This window comes from Python bivittatus, unplaced genomic scaffold (genome assembly GCF_059951505.1).
Source record: "Python bivittatus isolate LINGU-HERP-01145 unplaced genomic scaffold, Pbiv_v1 ctg000330_np1212, whole genome shotgun sequence".
Taxonomy (NCBI): Eukaryota; Metazoa; Chordata; class Lepidosauria; order Squamata; family Pythonidae; genus Python; species Python bivittatus.
This window is the reverse complement of record NW_028277058.1, coordinates 27,141,959-27,158,812: the sequence shown is the minus strand read 5'-3', so window position 1 is coordinate 27,158,812 and position 16,854 is coordinate 27,141,959. Positions and strand designations below refer to the sequence as shown.

General features: G+C 35.3%; 1 protein-coding gene across 2 annotated transcripts; it reads right to left on the bottom strand.

The window, feature by feature from the left end:
* Positions 1-214: 214 nt before the first annotated feature.
* NTS (neurotensin) lies at positions 215-16,566 on the bottom strand. 2 transcript variants are annotated; one of them, XM_007440783.4, is made up of 4 exons: positions 16,353-16,566; positions 11,888-11,949; positions 1,407-1,628; positions 215-639 (listed from the first exon to the last, which is right to left on the bottom strand). In XM_007440783.4, exons 1-4 carry the CDS (start codon positions 16,423-16,425, stop codon positions 490-492), a joined length of 507 nt encoding a protein of 168 aa, XP_007440845.2. In that variant the 5' UTR covers positions 16,426-16,566; the 3' UTR covers positions 215-489. The 2 variants fall into 2 exon arrangements, with proteins under 2 accessions (XP_007440845.2, XP_007440846.2); XM_007440784.4 differs by having other exon boundaries at positions 215-636.
* Positions 16,567-16,854: the final 288 nt, after the last annotated feature.

Genomic DNA, 16,854 nt, shown 5'->3' with positions numbered 1-16,854 from the left:
GCAAAATAAATGTGTCTGGGGTGTTATTAATTTATTAATTCTATACTATTTAATGGGAATGCTCAGTATTATTAATATTTTAAAAGGCTCTAAGTAATCATCTGTGTGCTTATGAAGCCTGGATAATACATCACAAACCACATGAAAAAATGTCCTTGGACGATTTTCATATCACTGTGCTTTCAAACTTGTAGAAACAGGTATGCAGTATAGAGTAAACAGTGTTGCCAATTCTTTAATATTATCAATGGCATACAATGCATAATGCTTAGAAACTAGATTTATTTGTAAATGTATTTGTCCAGTTAATTTTAAGTAGGAAAAACACCACAATCATCTAACAACAGTAGCTGAAAAATTCATAATTATGCTATCATCTTGATTGCATTCCATAATATATTTCCACACAAATAAGATTTAAGGTTGAAATAAGGGAGACATAAAGCACAGTTACTTATAAACTACATGTACACTATTTTAAAGGCTGAGTCAGTAATATGAATTCCTCTTCAGTATGTATGGTCGTCGGGCTTTGTTAACATGCAACTGTCGTTTCAGAATGTATGGAGTTTTTCTCTTCATCAGATCTTTATCTTCACTTGCATTTTCTGGATCGTAAATATCTTGTTGGAGCAACTGCTGGCAATAAGGAGAGAATATAGAATCACTATTTCCCATGGAACAATTTTTCTGTGAGGAATGTGTCCAATTTTTCCTGAATTCTGCTACTTAGCAGAAATAAGGATGAATATAGCACAATTAATTAATTTTAAAAAATAATAACACAACAGGCAAGGCTTATATAGATGAAGAATATGTTTCAGTGTGATGCCCAGCAGAATTAAGCTAATTTCAGCCATTCACTGTTTGCTAAAAGGGAAAGAAAGGAAGAGGAAAAAAGGAATGCATTTTTTTCTTAAAAGGTTGTTTTTCCTTTCATATCTGCCTCTGTATTTTTACTTTTTTATTAATGCAATGCTTTGCATTGGGTTTTCAGTTGTAGTGGGTAGCGCACTGGCACTAGAAGGGCAGGTCACATATTTCCATACAAATAAAATAAATACTTTATTTTACACTCTTAATGGCAGGTTTTCTGAAGCCTTGCTTCACAGGCTGATGACTCTACTCAAGTGGTCCAAAGAGGTTCTGTAGCTTTAGTTTAAAATGAAGTCCCATTAATTTGTCCTACTAATTTAGCAATAAAACTGTGAATATCCTCTAAGAATAAATATATCAGACTGTCTGTGCTTGCTAAAATGATGGAAAATTTCATTAGTAACTTGCTAAGAGTCATTATCTTCCATCATTTCAATGGAAATAATTAACTACATGTACAGCATGAATCAAAAGGTTCTTCTAATACAAGCAACGTAAAGCAAAATTAGGGTGCTAATTGTTAATATTACCTCCCACTGCTGAAAATTTCTGGTGTGGCAGACTTTTTGAAGCTGATACAATGTCAACATTGCTTCCAAAGTGAAGCCCTCAGAAGTAGTAGGAAATTGTCTTCTCATCATAAAATCTTCTTCAGGGTCACCTGTCTCTTCTTCTGGATTGTTCAGGTTGCTTATGAAGTCACAAATATTCCAAAGTGTTAGTTTCCATTGGGGGGACTTGGCTTTGTTTATCTGAAAAAGGCAAAATCCAATGTGTAAACTATTTGTCCTTCTATCAGGAAAAAGATATAGGAGGGGTGAGAGGGAGTTATAATTGAACTTCTATTATTTATTTTCAGAATCAAGTCACCATTTTGACATGGAAGAACCACATACATACACTGAGGAGCAGGAAACCATTCTACCGTAAGCCAAACAATGTATGCTCCAAGTAAATAACAGTCAGAGTATATTAGGTATATTCTCTGCAAAGCAGCCTATCTTTGCCTATTCAGATTATTAGAGATTCCCTCCCTACTGGAAAAGAAAGTGTGACAGTCGACAATTCAGAAACAGAATTATTGTGGTGATCTCTGAACTTCTGTATCTAATCTATATCTGTATCTAAATTTGATTTAGATTTCAATGTGATAATGCAAGTATTCAAACTAAAGCTGAGGAAAAATGTACTATGTTTTACATTTTGTATGTTCTAGTACATGCTGATGATGTAATGAACATGTACAAGAGTTTAGGAGCCACCAATAAACCAGTGCCTAAGTAGACTGTAGCAATAACCTTCTGAACAGATGAATCCACAAGAGAAACAAAATTGTGGCAAGAACGGCAATAGACAGTATGTAGAACTGCAGTTTTCTTGTAAATAAAGCTTCCTAGAATTTAAAGCATTCTTTCTGAGGACCATTGGACCACTTTATCCCCATGCAGGTAGCAAGCATGTAATAATATAAAAAATCAAGGTCTGCCACTATTTGGAGTGGGCTGTTAACTCTATATACTGTGAAGACTCTACTTAATATGTAAAAGAAGAATTCAGTTTGAACTATGGGAATTGCTGTCCTTTCCTCAGTGACTCTGAAGTGAAAGAATCAGTGGTCTTATTGCTGTCATTCAGACAGCAAATCAGAAGCTATTGTCCATATGTAATAACATTCTCCAACATGGGGTCCTCCAAATGTGTAGAAATTATGCTGCATTTGATTTGTCCTGCTTTTTCCTTTCCCATGAAAGCAGCTTTTTCTCCTTCACTTCAGAATTTAATTCAAATTTTTCTAGATGGCCTTTTGAGCTTATTTGAAACGGCACATAATACTACTGCTAATATTATGTCTATGCCTATGTCTGTATTTTCAGCCAGATCGATCCACTGCAGAATTAAGGCTTCTTCATAGAGGGTGTGAATATGTTTTTACACTATAGCCCTAGTGTGGCATCTTAACCACTATACTACAGTGGCTGTCATCTGTCTGTCTGTCTATCTCTCCCTCTCTCTCAAACAGTCTTCCATCTCTCTGTTGCCATGTTGCAGTTAACAATTTCCAAACAGAAAAAGCCCTGTGGAAGGTGTTCCTTTATGACATTTTTTCCATGGGATTTGAATTAAGCTTGAAAAAATAGGAAGTATGCAGACCACTGGCAAGATCAGTGTAAAATGAAAGAATATTTATAGACACACTAGTCAGTCACCAAGCTCATTGAAGTACTCAACTTCATGCACTGAAATTATCTTCTTCAAAAGAATTTGCATTCATTCAAACTGAATGAAAACTGATAGAAAAAAAATACATAAAAATATTTGTACAGAACTAATTGGAATACATTTCCCCAGACTCCAAGATCTGACTAGGAACATAACTGGAACTATTGTTCAAGCCATGTCTGGTATATAAAAACTACATTCTCCTTGATTCTAAGAGACATACCTAAGCTTTGGTAGTTCTAAATTCTGGCATTCTGATGATGCAATTAGGACCAAGTCCTATGCACAATTAATTAAGACTTCAGGTAATTAATAATGAATAAAGCTGCAACTAAGGAAATTAATTAATTATGAAAGAAAATTAGTAGGTTTCTTCCATTCCTAGCTAATATATCTTCATCCACACCCTCTCCAGTGCAAGGGACGACTTCTGCAAGATACATAATACAAAAGATAAATTCAGCTATATTTCTACACGAGTATGGCTTGTTTGCTTGTTTTTATACAAAATGGTGTTCATGCTATGTCATTAAAAAGTAATATAGTCTTGTCTTTCCAACAGAATAATAAGCTAAAATATAAAAATCTGATCCCCATAGCTGCTTAGCTCTAAACCAGCTCTAAACCCTTCTGGAAAACTGTTTTATTACCTGGGATAGATTTGGGCATTGAAGAAATCCATATAAAGTAGATTATCTAAGTGCCTAAATATGTATATGTTTTCCAGAATAAATACAATTCAGTGAATCCAAAACTTAATTTTAGAAGGTTAGAACTTTGTTTCCATTTTGAGTTGTTTCTTGGACTTGTCTGTTATTGCAGTACATAATTTAATTAGGGTGTCAACTAGCCTGCTAGGCAGGGACAGATTTGCATAACAATGTTTTGAAATGTCTTTCTTGATGATAGAAAATTGGCACAATATAGCTGAAGAGTTTGAATATGTCTCTCCTGCAATTTCAAAGCAGGACATTATATAATTAAATATTTCTGATGATCAAAAAAACCTAAGATGCCTTTTTTTCATAATAAAGTAGGATTGCTCTTGATACAATGTGGGAAACATGAACTCATTGTGATTAATTTGAACATTTTAATTATTCAGCAGGTGTATTCTTGTCTATTGGCATGGACCCTAACCCTCTGTTCCAACCCTTTCTTGTGAGGGGATGATGAGCCAATTTCTTTTCTTTTTCTTTTTTCTTTTTTCTTTTTTCTTTTTTCTTTTTTCTTTTTTCTTTCTTTTTCTTTTCTTTTCTTTTTTTTTTCCCCCCTGGAGGAACATTGGCACTGGGAAGCCACATTAGTCATTTGTATGCAAAAAGCCTCCAAGAGTATTTCACTCTTTCTTAATACGATGTCTGCCTCTTTCTTGTTCATCCTCCTTGAATCCACAGTGTATTGAATATACAAATGTTGTATTGGTTTAATCACTATAATTACTTACATCTGAATTGGTCTTTTGCAGCATTCAGATCATGAATAAAGGGCCTATGACTCTCTCCAGCTTTGCCATTTTGTAAATCTCATAATTTTGCAAACTCCCTATATGGCACTGAGGGAAGGTCCCACACTCAAATGAATCTAAGGCAGTCCTCCTGTGGGATTGACTAGCAAAACTTGACCTGGGTACAATACATCTAATTTCTCATCTACATGCATTTTCTCTATGGTAAGCTTTTTATGGATCAGGCTGCAAGTCAAATTGACAACATTATTACAAGTGTAGACTAGGAAAAGACTGGTACTGAACTCACAGTATTTTGAATATTCAATCCCTTTAATATACATAAAAGCTATAACATTACAGACATACAATATATTACTAGACATCAATAATAGGACCTTAGAATGAAGCTCTGTCATTGGACACAGCAGAAATCAGCAACCTTTTCAGTGGCAGCAACTATTGTGAGATTGTGTGGAATATAATAAGGACCCTTCCAATTAAAAACTATCTTTAAAAATATTTTTTTTAAAAAGCAGATAAAAAATGTAAAATAAAATACATTTGAAATGGCTGAAATATCCTAATATCCCATTTAAGAACAAAGAAACCTTAACAGATTTGGCTATTTTTGGAAGTTCTACCATGTTTTAATTGTAATCAGCAGGTTGACCCATTGCTGACTCTTCCTCTTGAAGCTTCGATCTTCCAGACCTGTCTAGCCAATTGCTCTGTATACTTTCTTGCTCCTCCTTTATATTCTGAAAGGGATAAGACAGTTCTGCCTAGTGTCCTACTTCTTTCCAGATTATGGTGGAAGAAATTACTCTCCTATATGCAAAAGATGAACAAAGCCTGTTTTAGCTCTCTATAGCAGTAGGCCTTTCAATCGCTTCTTAAGTTCTTCTGACTGTTGTCTTGTATATGCTGTTTGTTTTTGTTTTTTGTTTTCCTGAAAAGAATGAACAGTTATAATCCAGGCATTATAATGATGACTGAAGTAGTGGATAATGTTTGCAAATGCTAAAGGAGTAAGTTTAGATTGCATTTAATAGAATAATTCCCTTGCCACTAATCAGAAGTCAAGGTCTTTTCAATGTATCACTGTTTATCACAAGAATTGCAGGAAATGGCCGGGAAAATAAACTTCTTAATATCTTCCACAAACAACTCCCACCTGGGACTCAAATTGCTCTCTCCTAAGCTATTTGGTTTTAACTCCCACCACCACCATTACCACTTCTTTGCCCATGGATCCAATGACACAATTATTGAAAGGAAAATTGCACAGCATTTCCTCTGACCTAGGGTCACCTGCACCAAAAAAACCCTTCTGGAGTTTCAGGATTAGGGGCTATAGAACAATGTTGGGTGTGCTGTGGGAACTGACAGGGGGTAAATCATGGTCTTCCCTGCTATAGTGCAGTGCAGTGCTTAAGGTGCTATATTAGGAGCACGGAGACCCAGGTCCTAGTTCATCGTCAGCCACAGACGCTCACTTGTCTCTGGCCAGTCACTCTCTCTCAGCCCAACCTATCTCACAGGGTTGTTTGTGAGGGGGGAAATAGGAGAAAAACACATTATAACTACCTTGAGCTTCTGAAAGAATCTGACAAATAAACTTGCTCAAATGTGGCAGAAGTCTGATACTCAACACAGCTCAATTTAAGAAAAATATTTAAAAGCAGAATGAAGTCATATGAAATAATTAATTGTTCCATCTAAGTGAAGGTACAATCACTTGTTATGGCCATGGCCATTGCAATTTCTTCCCACTTCCCACTTTTCCCATGTTTCTTTGGACTTTCTTTTTTCTTAAAAAAAATTCCTAAATGCCCTTGAAGCTCAATGGTTATTGCTTGTTGATCAACATCTTTCCCTGAGACCTGTTGGCTATCAGTTCATCACAGAAGAATTGCTGGAGAGGTCAGGATTTTTTTTTTTCCTGAGATCTTAAATCCAAGCCTGATTTTTCATTGTCTCCCTTGGCCACCACAACCTGATTCATCTTCCTTCCTCTTTTCCAATGCTCCCTCCCCTCAACAGAGAAGCTTTAGCAGATGTCAGGTGGCTACAGAGAAGGAAACTATGGGAAATTTCCAAAAGCAAATTCATTTTATGTTCCAAGCCAACATGCTTCTTGCTGCTTCACCATTAGTACACAAATACTGAATGTCACATAAATAAAATTAAGTTCCAAAACTGGACCCTGCTTAATAGGAAAGGCTATAATTGGATATTCTTAGCTTTTGAAGGTGAGTATCAATAATATCCATTTTGGAATGCTGATGTTAAATATTTTTTTTCTTTGTAAGGTTGCTTGATATCCTGGGCTGATAGGATCTAATATTTATGAAAGAGACTAATTCAAGGTACACAGGTAGCCTTCAAAACTTTGGATGTGGCCCCCAGAACTACTCCAAAAATTGCCACCAAATTATAATTTTAAATGTGATAGAAAGGGACAATCCTTGATTACCAGTGACATTGTTTAAGTTAGGAGTGAAAGTGAGACTGACCAGATTTCAAAGGTGAGAGATGACACTAATCAAAGCCTTAAGATCATGACTGCTTTGTTCCAAGTGGGAGATTAGCTGTTTGTAACTGCATAAGTTGACAACTGATCAAATCGAGATCACCTTCCTCTTTGCTTAGAAGCTCTTCAGAAAAAATGCTTCCACATTAACTGGCCAAATAATTTTTACACTCATTTTCTTTTCTAATCTCATCTCTATTTACAAGCCACAGATTCACTAAATAATGTCCAAAGGAACTACAGCAATAAAAATGATCCAGTTACATTTTAATGAGGGTCAGCCAAAATACAGATAATCCAGATATGTTTAAAAGTTAAGCACACAAGCTCAGATCACCCAAAGCTTGAGAGCTATTATGGTTCAAAGAGTCTTGTGGCAAACTAATGAAACACTTAAATGTGAACAATTTATGCAGAGAAGTAGGAACTTTGATTCCTCTCTCCCCTTTCATTTTCTTTGATTATTATGACTTGTATGTATGAAAAATGTCCTTGTTAAAGACGGAAACATAATTTTAGTTTGTTCTACTCCCCCACCCCACTGTCATTCAACAATTGGTTACTTTCCACTTTAAAAACAAAAAATCTGGAATTTCTCTGTGGCAATAACTGAGATCATGTTACTTTTAGTTAGTATGGTGGAAAAAAGTTTTAGGATGGCACAATTAGTCACTTTTCATGCAACCTTTACCATTTTTCAACCTCAAGCTCCTCCCTCTTAAATTAAAATGCCTTCTTTTTCAATAACATGAGCATCCCGCCAGAAATCATGTAATTTCTTAAATTATAAAAGTCTTCCAAACTGAATTGTTTGACTAGGCTGAAAGCCTTCTTGTTCCATGTTTTACTTTTATACTTCTTTTTTTCTCTCAGTGTACCTGCCATGTTGTATTTTTCTCAGATAAAGAATCATGGAATTACTTGTGTGGTTCAGTTTCAAAAAGCTGGAGGAGTTCGGAGGCTAGTCCAAAATATTCAGTCTCCCAAAGGAAACGTATACACCAATGTAAAATAGTAACCTGATGCTGCCATTCTCTGGTTTGATATGCTATCAATCAATATTTTATCTGGATAGGGAAAACTCCTGTCTTTCAGAATTTGGGAATGATGAAAAAAGGCTCATGTTCAAATAATTCTTCATGAATAAATGAGATTTTACTTTTAAAATCTGGCACTCAGGAGAACATTGTGTTGGCTGCTCTAGCTGGGTTTGCTGGAATTTTTAGTTCAGCAATATCTGGAAGACCACATGCTGAGCAACCCTGGCAGTTAAAACTAACTTCAACACCAACAATAGGACAGAAGGCAGCAAATGTGTTTAGTGGACGCAGGGCAAGCTACATGACACACACAGCTCTGTCTTCCACAAAAAGAGAACAGCTAGGGAAAAAGGATCTAGGGGAATGACTGTGAAACAGCCTTTGCTGCTGCACTGCGTAGACCTCCAGAGGTAACTAAAGGTAATTAACTCACTCTAGTTATGGTAGGGCATCTATCCCTAAGGGAAATGTTGTCTCTGTCATTTCTGTTTCTCTATTTCTCTCAGGGCATATGTATGGAAACAAAAATACTCATAAACACAACCTCCTATACCGTGCCTTGTATATTTCAGAAGAAAACTGTTAGTCTGTTTACAACAAATAGAAAATAAAATATTTCAGCATTGTGCTGATTAAAATGTATGAAACTGTACAAGACCATATATTTTAATGGTTATACAAATCCCATATTTTGGTCTGCATTTTTGGTGAAATCAATTTGCTTTTCTTTTTTTAATAAAATCAATTTGTTTCATTTAGGATTGATTCCTTGCTGTCATCTGGGTTTTCTTCCCCTTTCATTTATTAACTAGGTTTTCTAAAAATTATTTCTACTTTTCTTTGGCAACCTATAAAAGCTACAGATCTTTGAGCTTAATCTCAAGATAAATATTTTTCTAGTCATTGATAGGAATGGAAAATTACTTTTCTTAATTTTGACCATCTTGACCAACAAAGATTAATCCACTATATTGCCACTATATAACAGCTCAATTTAAGGATCAAAGAGAAGAAATTGCTATCACAGCCCTACTGTGGAGATATGTATCTTCTGTCTGAGATCCTAAAGAAGTAGTACAATTCAGAGAAAACAAAACTGAGTTACATGGTCAAAAATCTGAAGAAGTAATCACTTATGTTTGATAATATTTCTTCCATTTTGGGGATTGATTTCAGTTGGTATTTAGGAAACTATGAATTCTATTTGTGTAGCAGAATTTATTTAAAAACAGTTACAGCTTTCTAAACATTATTTGGCCTCTTCAAAAATTTTTTCTCAGGAAATGTTCTGTTTCTTTTATGAAATTGAAACATTCCATGTCAGTTTCATATAAACTATTGAACAACAATTACTCAGTTTCAGAACATTTGTTTATTAATTTTGATTCTTGACAGATGGAGAAGCTGAACAAGTTTGAACAAAATGCAACCCCACCCCCCAAAAACCTTACACATTCTATTTATTACATAAACATAAAAGTTGACTTGAAAATAATATGTGAAATCAAATGCTGCAGTCCCTGTAACTGATGCATGTGCATTAAGGCTATATGAAGTGGGTGTGCGCCCCACCTCATCAAAGCATAGAAGCAGCATGCTTCTCTTTGTAAATCACCCCTTCCAGCAGATCACTTATATTGTCATTTTCAGATATTTCATTACCTGCCTAGGTAATATCTTCAGTAATATCTTGGAGAAGTCAGAGATTGATTGGAGAATCAATCTTCTCCAAGATCATAGCAGTGAAGTTATTGCCTAAACAGGTAGCAAAAATGAAAAACTAAGCTCAGAGATCTCTTACAATACAACCCTGGGCTATTGTCTACAACTGCAGTTTGCTTTCTTCTCTTTCCTCCAATGAAGCAATGTGACCACTCTGTTCTGCTGTTTAAAATTGGGAGGAGGAATGTCACTTTGTGAAGAAGCTTCAATGGGTTGCTTTACATGAACCTTCACTGAAGAGAAGAATCTCTTCAAGTATTTCCTTACCTCTTATTTCTATATGTGTGCATGGCTGTGTGAGTATCATTCTTACAATTGGAATCCTAAAAAGGCTCTGGAAATGTACAGAGTACAGGTTTATGAGTTTGTGTAGAAACCAGGAATGTATGCTTTCCTTTAAATATTTCTTATGTTCTTAATTGCAAAGTATGTGTATCAATGATGTACATGTTTTTAACTGTGCACACTATTAAAATCAGTTCCATACAGGAAGATCATATTTTATTTAAATTAATACCCAATTTACCATGAAACCATTTATATTATGACAGAGTACTCCCAATTTCATGTTTTTTTAAAGTGCCTGAGAACATTGTCAAGCCTTAAAAAAATCTGCCCCATCAACTTTCCCACCCTGAAAGGTAGGGTCTTGCTACTTTTTGAGGCTCTTTGTTGCTCCTCAAAACATGGGCCACCTTTGTATGGACATTTTCTAGGGGCTAAAGATTTATTTGCTTGTTTTAAATTTCCTACAAATCTAACCAAACATACCACATTGACTTCTTAGGGCTTCTCTTCACATTTCTGATTTGACAGAATATTATTCCCTAATCTATAACCTTGTATTTATAGCAATGTATGAAGATGGAGGGGTGTAATTTGATCTTTGGTTGATGGTTTGCAACAGAACAGCTTGTCTGATTATCCGTTTTCCTGCCCATCATCTGGATTTCAATATTATAGTCTGGAAATTGAGAATATATTTCTTATGAATCCAGAATCTTATTAATTTAGTGAATGCTTTATGTTTTCCAGAAAAAAAATCTTTATTTATTTTATTTATTTTATTGGATTTCTCCGCCGCCCATCTCCCCCACAATAGGGGGCTCTGGGCGACTTACAAAAAACTTTGTTATAAGCCTAGAGAGAACAAGATGGCATCTATTCAATTTAGAATAAGAGAAGCAATAGTAGATCCTATCATAACTAATGCCATTACTGGATGCAGACTATGATATTAGAGAAATATGCAATGATCTAGAAAGGTCATAAATAGTGGTCACCCAAAATTTGGGTGATGAACCTAAAAGATAATAATATTGGCTGCAGCTTGCCAAAATTGAGAGGAAATGCATCCTTTTCTTTCTTTCTTTCTTGTTCCTGGAAAAATATAGCCAGCTGGGTATCAGGATTTCATGTTTATGTAATAAATCTTTTGACAGCAAAATATTGACTATTTGCTTACATTCTCAAATCACATATGAAACGGTATTTAGATGATTTGGGAAGGGGGAACTATATGCCTGTCAAAGCATTCTACATTTTGAATCTATGAGATCCTGAGATGATTTGATAAAATATGAGGGACACCAAAATTCTATTGCACACTAAATGTATTGTGTTTTATAAATCAAGTTAATCATTCCTTGTAAGGATTTGATTGCTTTGGTATGCTCATTTTGTATCATTAAAGAAGCTAATATTGTTATGTGACTTGTTTATTGCTTATTGTCACAGCTTTCAAATTCTGCCTAGAAATATATCTTCTGCCAATAAATTGACATTATCCCATAATGTCCTGCTGGTGGGAATGCATTAGTTAGTTAAGCAATGTATCCCTACTACAGATAATAAAATATTATTTGCCACTGTCTCTTTACCTACATCTGCTCTTATTTATTGTATTTGAATTAAAAGTCTCCCCCCCCCCCAATATCTGGGAGTTCCTTACACTCAACATTTATCTGTAGTATTATTATACATTAAAACATCTATGTTTGCAATGGCTATCCCTGAATCCTAAAAGGAGGGACAAAAAAGCATTACCTTTGATGTATACATATTGGTCAATAAATCAGCTTCTAAGGCTTTCATTTCCTCTTCTGAATCTGCAAGTTAAACAGAAACATGTGTTTACTATTGCATTATAAATCACTAGCATTTGGGTTTCACATATAGGATTTAGGAATATCCTCTAAAGAGATTTTAGGGTTAAGAACTGACTAAAATAAATGCTTGGCAAGTGTCCCGTTCTTTAATATATGCTTCTTAATTTATGCCATCTCATTGGAAAAAAATAAGTTTAGTATTGAAAACAGCTTATTATTGGTCAACTGCTACATTTAAAGACCTGATCACCAATAGGGAAAGCAACAGAATATGGGATTAGATGTAATTTCTAAATGAAGTTGCTTCTGCATTGACAGGGTGTAAATGTTTAAAAGAAACTCCTACTTTTAAAAAATGTTTATAGATTGAATGGTTTCAAACATCTTTTCAATGGAAGCCAGCTAACAGGTATGTTCTACAGGCAATATTTAGAGTTGTTCCAGAAATATTCATATATTTCACACAGATACACAACTGCTTACTAACAATGGAAACTGTTTATGTAACATGAAAAGAGATTTACAGTTTCAGTGAGCCTAATTGAACTTCCTAATTCTTGCCATGTTCAATGTTAGAAGGACTTGAAAAATGTGCCTTAACAAAAGAAATATTAAAGGGGAAACTATGATCTTATATCATCATCATCATCATCATCATCATCATCATCATCTATGGTTCAGTGTAATTCGGACTGACAAAACATCCATCCTATGCACACTGGAAATAAGCCCAATTGATTTCGATAGCTGTATTCTTCCAATTTGTTGTTGCTGCTGTCATTCCGTGTGTTTCAATGGGCCCAAGTCATTGCTAACTTTAGTTGGATGGGATCAGTAATGAACAGTATATTCCTAATTGAAAAGCAGCAAATGTTACTAGCTCAGCATGATAAATGTATACAATATGACTAATATATTGAACTTATCTATATTCTCAAGTTTACATAGTCAATACAGTACGGTACAGTGAGATGTTAGGGAATCTATATCTCATGGAAATCAGTGCTCAAATCTCTTTCTTTTTAAATCTCAATGCAATATAATATAGACAGACCACAAAAAACAGAAAACATTATTTTTATAAAATAAAATGCTGCCAATATAGCAGGAAGCCAGAAAATAAAAGAAATAAATTGAGGGAGCGGGTAGGTGTTGGCATTTTTAAAAGTAAGTATAAGGATGGAAGATGAATGAAAAATAATATACTGTCATGGATCTATTTTTCAGGGTTATGCAGGGATCCAGATTTGAAGGAGAACTTGTGATATGTAACATATGAGCATGCCCATACTGAACCTGTGGACACTGCCTTAAATCAAATTTGTTTTTTCCCAGGAACATACATGAACCCAGAAAAAGAGAGAGTTCTTTAAGGAGTCACCAACAGATGTAATGTGTTGTCCATGCATGCTCTGAATCATTTTTGCTCCTTTGAATCCAAATTACTGCACAGTCTATTTACAGGAAGACAAATCCTTCAAATACCAATGACAAGGAATTCAGAACACAAGAGCTCAGGAAATAGGACATGGGGAATAGGGGAAGTTATCTGGACAGGATCCAAAAATGATACTATGGAAATATATTTCATCAGAGCAAAGTAAAAACTGCACATATAATGGTCATACTACTGAGAAGAAGCTTATCATTTTCATCAGACTGTTTTCCAGTTCACATATTGACTAGTTCTTGTGATAAATTTCATTGAGATCAGGGCTCCTCGGAACCTCAGTGAGATTACTGCTCCTCAAATTTTCATGGATCATAGCAAAGTTGTTATCATTATTATTATTTCCATTAATTTTCCTGAAATATTTTATTGGTTTTCATTTAATATTACCCTTTGGATAAATGAAATTCTAAAAAATGATGCCTGGATTGTGTCCATTATAATCCAACTCAAGGAATAACAGTATTCTCTAATGCTTGAAAAAGTGTATCATTGGTTTATATTAATAATAATTTCCCAATTTGCAAAAGAAAAAGAAGCATTCTTCCAATGAAAAGCATAGCTCCTTTTATCTTAATTGTGGCCACGTAATTATATTTCTTTATATAACTACATTATACCTTTAAGGCTGTAATTAGAACACCTATTAAAATCAAGTTTAGAAATTTAAAAAGTTGAAACAGGTATATTGCCCTCAGTGATATTAAAGCAAAGCTTAAGTACTATTACTTTGCTTATTGATTTAGGCTGTTATGTTGCCCAAATATTTGAAACTATTACAGCAGTTTAGTAATGAGTTACAGCTAAATTTGAATTTTTAAAGGTAGAACTATTCAATATATTGGATTACAATAAATCAATCTGCAGGGGAAAAAATATTATATACAATTCTAAAATATGTTCTGGAAAGAAATTTAGCAGCCATAGCTTAGTATAAAACTAGGCATGTGAAGCCTGATTGATTTAAAAAGAACTTAATAGATTCACTGCAATTGTATATTAAATTATGTTCTTTGTTCTTAAGACACCCACAAAAATAGGCAAAAATGAGTGGGAATGGCATAAACATATAAATGCCCAAGAGTTTTGTGTAAAGTTATTTATAGAGTTTTGAACTGGACTTGAAAAAGTTGATTTTGACCTATGGCTTTTCTTTGAATTATTTCTGAAATAGATTATAAGCAATGATAAACTGTCATGGCACCAATCTTTTTAATCCCTTGGTGTGTGTGTGTGTGTGTATCTGTGTATCAGTATCTGTATGTGTGTGTGTGTATGTGTGTGTATACACACACATACATACACACACACACATGCACACATGTTGTAGACTACTAGATATACATTTTTATATCTACAGGGTTAGGTTTTGTTTAAAGGCAAATACCTATTCCAAAAATTATGGATAAAGAACAACTTTAAGGGGGGTGAATTTAGTTATATTACATTAAATATTCATCCATGTATTGTTAGGTAGAAATATCTCCAACTTTATTTATCCAAACCTAGAGTTACTCATCTATACTCAGAATAAGAGTTCTAGTCCTTTTGACTTTGAACATAGCCATTGATGGATTTGAAGATTCTGCTATAAATATATGGGAGAGCTGCAATTTGTGTTTTGTAAATCCCCTTTCCTTTGGAGTTATATCATATTCATTATCATGATTATGTCTGCATAGATAACTGTCATAACTATTTTATCACTGGGAAATTTTAAAAAATATAACTCTTCCTAAACATTGCATAAAATTGTATGCATTTATTTTGTGACTTGTAAGTATGAGTATTGATTGCCTTGGCACAACTCTTGTTTCGCTGAGAATTTTGTATCAAGATTCCAGATCTACAGTAGATTTGTATTACTATATACACAGGATGAAATATTCACTCCATTCATTTCCTTTGCTATTTTTTTTTTTTCTGCTGTGAATAGCAGATCTTGGAGTTTTAGCTTAAAACCAATATTAACCTGACAAGCCTACAAGCCTCAAGTCTACCCACTTTTGACATTTAATTCATCCTCTTGTGATAGATGTATAATAAACCCTGTGCAGTCACACTTCCCATGATCTGGATTATGTTTATCAGCCTTCTGCAGTGTAATGCATTTCATATTTGCTGGGATTACAACTCACAGAATGCTAAGAATTGTAGTTCCAATTAATCTGGGGAATATCATGCAAGGGAAGACTGATCCATGAGAATCTATGACGAACTGTGAGCTTCTACTCCCCCAGCCCCAGCCAAAAAGGTCAAGAGTGGGAGTAGATATCCATCAGCCCTTCTAGGTAGACCAGACTAGGCAACCAAAGTTATGAATGCTAATACTACTTTTATTATAAGGTTACAGTAACAGAATCTTGCAAATCTAAATGTGTCTTCCCTCCCTCCCACTTTTATTTTCAAGAGAACTAAGGAGGGTTAAGCCTGAGACACTTTCTCAAATTACATTTCTGCCTCTTTTTAATCTAATGGTTGGGTTCTTTCTATAGTCCATCACAGAATCCAAAACGTCTGGAGACTGGAAGCAGGGGATTTCCTCTTCCCTGTGCTAAATCACAGGTGTCTTTCAGTAAGTCTCCAAATCTCATCCCTGTCCTAGGATGATCTGCCTCAAAGAACCTCTCCAGAAAGAGAGTATGCAGCTGTTTACAGTTAAACAATTTTTAAGAGTCAAACTGATAAATAAACAGGTTAGAAACACTTTCTGGAAACTTGCCTTTCTCTGTCTATTTAAATACATTTTCATCCAACAGTTTCTCTTTTAAAGCAGTTACTCAAGAAGTACTGGTTAAATTTTATATTGGAAGTGGAACTTTTTGAAATTGACCAGAAATTGGCCTTCCTGCATTGGGCAACACAAACTCCTCCCATTCTAGCAGCACTGCTGGATTAGCCCAAATCCTTCTCCCCGTCGGAAGGGAAGCCCTGACAGAGAGAGCCAGCTTACCTAAACCCAGGCTCCAGGACGCGGACGCCAGCAGCATCGCGCACACCAGCTGCATCTTCACCATTCTTGCCATCCGCGCTCTCCCTCTCCCTCTAGAAAGTGAAGCCCATACACGAAAAGGCCGGCTATCTGGGCGTGAGATAGAGCGTCGCGCAGAAAGAGGACTGTTGCCTTGAGTTGATTTTTGAAGAACTGGACCCTAAAGGGAGCTCCGGATGTCCCCTAAGTATATAAGCAAGCAGGGAGGAGTGATGTCACGAACGCGCAGCAGCCGCTCTCTTCTAACCAAGCGCCCGCCCGCTCCGTCCCCTCCTCTTCTTCGCAGCGAAACTGACGGGATTCATTAGTTGCGCTGCGCCGCTTCACGCTTCCCGAAGCAGAGAGAGGGGGCAAGGGGTGTGTGAGAGAAGGGGCGCAGGAAGGAAAGTCTTACCAGCCGCGCCCGATTTCAAACCTTTTGCTACCAAACAGGAATGCAAAATTTGTGATTTTTTTCCTTGGC